The sequence below is a fragment of the Equus quagga genome, chromosome 1 (genome assembly GCF_021613505.1).
Source record: "Equus quagga isolate Etosha38 chromosome 1, UCLA_HA_Equagga_1.0, whole genome shotgun sequence".
Lineage (NCBI taxonomy): Eukaryota > Metazoa > Chordata > Mammalia > Perissodactyla > Equidae > Equus > Equus quagga.
This window is the reverse complement of record NC_060267.1, coordinates 11,599,992-11,604,493: the sequence shown is the minus strand read 5'-3', so window position 1 is coordinate 11,604,493 and position 4,502 is coordinate 11,599,992. Positions and strand designations below refer to the sequence as shown.

At 45.2% G+C, this 4,502-nt stretch overlaps 1 protein-coding gene across 1 annotated transcript in view; it reads right to left on the bottom strand.

The window, feature by feature from the left end:
- Window positions 1-230: 230 nt before the first annotated feature.
- NACA (nascent polypeptide associated complex subunit alpha) overlaps window positions 231-4,502 on the bottom strand; it is an 11,718-nt gene continuing 7,446 nt past the window's right edge. The window contains exons 3-9 of the mRNA XM_046661116.1: window positions 3,404-4,502; window positions 2,123-2,208; window positions 1,849-1,926; window positions 1,416-1,562; window positions 885-1,013; window positions 548-670; window positions 231-355 (exon numbers count right to left, since the gene is read on the bottom strand). The exon at window positions 3,404-4,502 is cut by the window's right edge and continues 3,863 nt beyond it. Coding sequence (XP_046517072.1) covers window positions 341-355; window positions 548-670; window positions 885-1,013; window positions 1,416-1,562; window positions 1,849-1,926; window positions 2,123-2,208; window positions 3,404-4,502 — 1,677 coding nt within the window. The 3' untranslated portion in view covers window positions 231-340. The remainder of the gene's footprint in view (window positions 356-547; window positions 671-884; window positions 1,014-1,415; window positions 1,563-1,848; window positions 1,927-2,122; window positions 2,209-3,403) is intronic.

Genomic DNA, 4,502 nt, shown 5'->3' with positions numbered 1-4,502 from the left:
ATATCTGGGAAAGAAATTGGAAAGAAGAAACTTTACAGTTAAGTTGTATTCTCTGAAGACAAGAAGGTCCTAACAGCCTAGGACAATACCTTCTGCCAAGAGGTGAAAAGGCAGAGATTTTAAGTGGGGAGTCTGTGGCACTAAACCTTTTCAACTGAAGCTGAAGCCGTAAGACTAATTAATAAATGTGTTCTCACTTTCTTGGAGGAAGAGACCAAGAACCCACTGAGTTCATCCAACAAGAAGCCATAACTTTATTAATGATAGAAACAGTACAAATTTCAAACCAAGCCGCGGATACTCTTTTGAAACACCAAAAAAGGTCCTCATTTTCAGATGGTTACATTGTTAATTCCTGAAAGAGAGAAGGGATCATCAGAGATAGCCACAGGTAAACTGAGAGAATTTAGGTCATTAAAACCTGAGGCAACTCAGAATAGGCTTTAGAATGAGGCTTCTTAATTAGCTGATTTTAACCACAGAAAATAAAGTCACCCATAATTAGTCAAGGCAGAGGGAGTCAAGGAATAAAGGAGTGGACGCTTACCATAATAGCATTTACAATATCATTACTGTTGTTCTTCAAGGCTCGGACTGCCTTTGCTCTTGACACATTTGCTTGTGACATGACCAATTCTATGTCCTTAACTTCCACACCCGTTTCATCAACCTAACAGAGAGGGAAAAACACTTAATAAACTAAAGGCAAGAACAACTTCAGCAGTTCTTTGGAGTCAGGAGCCTCTTGAATCTGGTTCTTAATATAACTCAGAACTCCTTAACTGAATGGATTCAAGAGCCTAAAACAATACAGAATCTACGCATTAATACAAACACAATACTATGTGGAGAAGATTAAAAATATAAAAGATTTCCTTGTATACCTCTTCTTCTTCACTCTCCTCTTGTACAGTTGGAGTCTGTGTGTTTTCTTGAATGTTTGAAACAGCCTCACCTTGAACTTTGAATTTCTCAGCAGCTGCTAGCTGTGCTTGCTGAGATAAATCCTCGATCTACAGGGCAGAAAATACAGAGATTCATGCGAGTAGATCAGTATGCAGTAAATGAAAAAATAATTTATATCCTTTCCAAACTCTCACTGTAAACACACTTCAGGTTAACTTACTATCTATCTTTAAATTGCTTGCCCTCACTGAAATTATCTATTACTAGAAAGAGAAATAATTTAAGCCTAAAGCAGTGGTTCTCAACTAGGGGGGTGATTCTGCCCCCCAAGGGACATCTGTCAAATGTCTGCAGATTTTCTGGTTATCACAATTGGATGTGCTGCTGCTAAACAACTATAATGCATAGGACAGCCTTTCCCCAACAAAGAAATGTCTGAGCCAAAATGTCAACAGTGCTGAGGGTAAGAAAGCCTGGTCTAGAGCAACTCCCAAGAAAACTTCCCTTACCTTGGCTTCCCCAAAAACTATGTAGGTATCTGAAGCTGGACTCTTGTAGACGTCTGGTTTTGTGATGACAAAGAGGATATTCTTAGATTTCCGGATAGTGACTCTAGTAACTCCTGTAACCTGTCTAAGACCCAGTTTTGACATAGCCTAAGGAATAGAAGAGAACATCAGGTTTTCAACTTCATTAAAAGTAGCTTTAGGAAGTAAGGAAGATAACAGCACTGCATCCAAAGCAAAGCCTTTTCCCAGGCTAAGAAAAGTTTATATAAGAATACAGAATTGGCTTCCAGGACTCCTGGGTTTTCTGCGATAGTAACTTATGCTACTTTAAATAAACACGATTCTACCACTACCAAGAGCTCCATTATGGTCCTCCCTCTCTAAAGTTGCTTCATCAGAAACTTTCATCCTTGTTCATAACTTAAAATTTTACCTTCCGTGCCTTCTTTTCACTCCGGCTCTGTTTTGCTTTACTGACTGGTTCTTCATCGATTTCAGCTGCTGCTGCCAGCTAAGAAGATAAAACAACTGTAAATAAACTGGAACCTGGATACCACAGGTAAGACCTGGATACCACAATCCACACGCAGTTTTCCCTTTATGAAGGTTCATAGCTCCAAATACATAAGTTGGCTTCTCTATCAACCTTGGTTCTACCATGTTTCCTTCACTGTACTAATTCTGCCAGTGAGTAAGAGAATACCCACCTGGGCTTGTTGTGTGGTTGCCTGTGTGGAATCCTGTTCCTCGAGCTCTGGTACTGATTCATCACTGTCAGATTCTGTTCCAGACCCTAAGATGACAAGTAACTTTTACTATTTTACAGTAGAGATTATGAGGAGGCAGCACCTCACCATGGCCTGCCTGGACTAAAGGTCACTGTCTTATGCTAGACCTTGCAAAACTAAACGTAAACCAACTGACTTATGTGATGCCAGCTTGACAGCCCCCAACTTAGTCACAAACTAGTGTGTACACATCTATTAAAGAATCAGCCCCAGAAATGAGAGGTAATTACTAGACACAGCCAAGCAGTATATATACTTTAACTGCTTCCTTTGCCTCAACGTCTTCACTCCTCGGCACAGGCAAACATCAGTGACCTATGTAACTCCAAATTCTACCCAATAGCCTGACCATCTCAGAAAGGTTCTGGCAGACAACGTGTCTCCAGATACACTTAAGTGAAAAAACAATAAGATCACATTGTGGAGGCATGCCAGGGAGGGCCTTATCCCTCATCCTTTAAACTGGGTTGGGGGAGGCCAGAAGCAGTTGTGTAGACACCTTTAGCCTTACTTTCAAACCACTTACCCGAGCAATTCGATCTAATCAACACAGCTCAAAGATTCGCAATGATGCCGACCTATAGTTCTAACAGTCACCTCTACTACATACTGTCCTGTGACCTCTCCCATTTCTTCCCAACATAATTCATATATTTTAAGTTTCCCTCAATTGGAAAGCTAAGCATCAGTAAAGACTACTGAGGCAAAAAAGCATACAACTGCACCATTCTCAGGCTAGGAAAAGTAGGTCTTTTAAGAAAAGGGAGTCCCTGGGCGCTGGTCATTACTAAGCCTAACAAGTGAAAAGAAATTCAAATATTTCCAAATTTCCCAATATTTTAGCAAATTCCAGGCCCAGGGACAAGGTTAGTGATGTGGCAGAGATTAGAGCAAATTAAAGGTCTAGTAGGTCTTGGTTTTCAATGTCAGATCAGTTAGGTAAGAAAGATGGCAGACCCAGGGTTAGTCTAGACCACGTTACACATGATGATACATAATGGACTATCTGAGGTGATGAAAACCAAGATTCTGTTTCACATTCCCAGAGCTCTTGCATTTAAAATTCTCATTCTATGTTCTATGTCCAAACACAAGCAGATACACTGGAGAAAGCGGCGCATCCTAGGGTTAGTATTGGTGGGTAGCCCCCAGGAGGGGTGTGGGCAACACACCATGCACACAGCAAACCAAGGCAAATACCCTTGTTGTTCTTCAGAACAGGCTGCTTGGCAGAGGGGGCTGGGGCAGGGATCCCAGCAGGTTTGGGGGTGGGCATGTTGACGAGGACCGACTGGAAAGGCACTCCCCCCGAGATTGGTTCCGGGGGAATCAGAGGCGGCAGCTCATCCTCATCAGCAGGGGCTGAGGGTTTACGGGGTGATTCCAGCACCAGCCCAGGTGAGGACGGCAGAAATGGCTGTTTAGGAAGCAGAGGGGGAACTGGGGAGGGTGCAAGAGGCAGAGAGACTGATGGAGTGGGTGCTGGGGAGACAGATGCGGATCCAGCTTTAGGAAGGACCTTCTCAGAGGCTGCTGCTGCTAGAGGGGTGGATGTCTCAGACTCAGGAGGAGGAGCTAAGGGGCCCTTTGGGGAATGGACAGAATCTTTGCCTTTTAAGGGAGAAATAGGGAGGGCTTTTGGAGTCTTTGAAGAGCCTTTCTGAGTGGAGACCGTCAGCAGAGGGGCTGGAGCTACTGTAGAAAGGGGTCCTTTAGTACCATTCTTAGCTGAGGGATCTGGGCACACAGTAGGTAAAGTAGCAGAACTCTTCTTGGCTGGTGGATCTTTCTGAGCGGGAGCTGTGATGACTGGTACACTTTCTGGAGCTGGGGCAACATCTGCTTTGAGAGCTGTGGGGCCTTTCTTCTTCGGGGACCCTTTAGATGCCTGAGGGGCAATGGACTCCAAGGGACATGTGACTGAAACTGGGGAATTGGGAGTCTCTTTGGGAGAAGGAGGAATCACAACAGGGGGAGAGGGGCCCCCTTTGGGGGATAGGGTAGCTGGGGCTCTTTTGGTGGGTGAAGTTGCTGAGGTTCCTTTGTGGGTTGGGGACTCTTTGGGGGAGGGAGGGATCACAGCTGAGGGAGTAGGGGCCCCTTTGGAGGATGGAGTCGCTGAGGCCCCTTTGGGAGGTGGGGTAGCTGAGGGCTCTTGGGGGGCTGGGGTTGCTGGGGCCCCTCTGGGGGCTGGAGTTGCTGTGGCTCCTTTGGGACATGGGGTCGCCGAGGGCTCTTTGGGGGCTGAGGTTGCTGGGGCCCCTTTGGGAGGTGGGGTTGCTGAGGGCTCTTTGGGGGC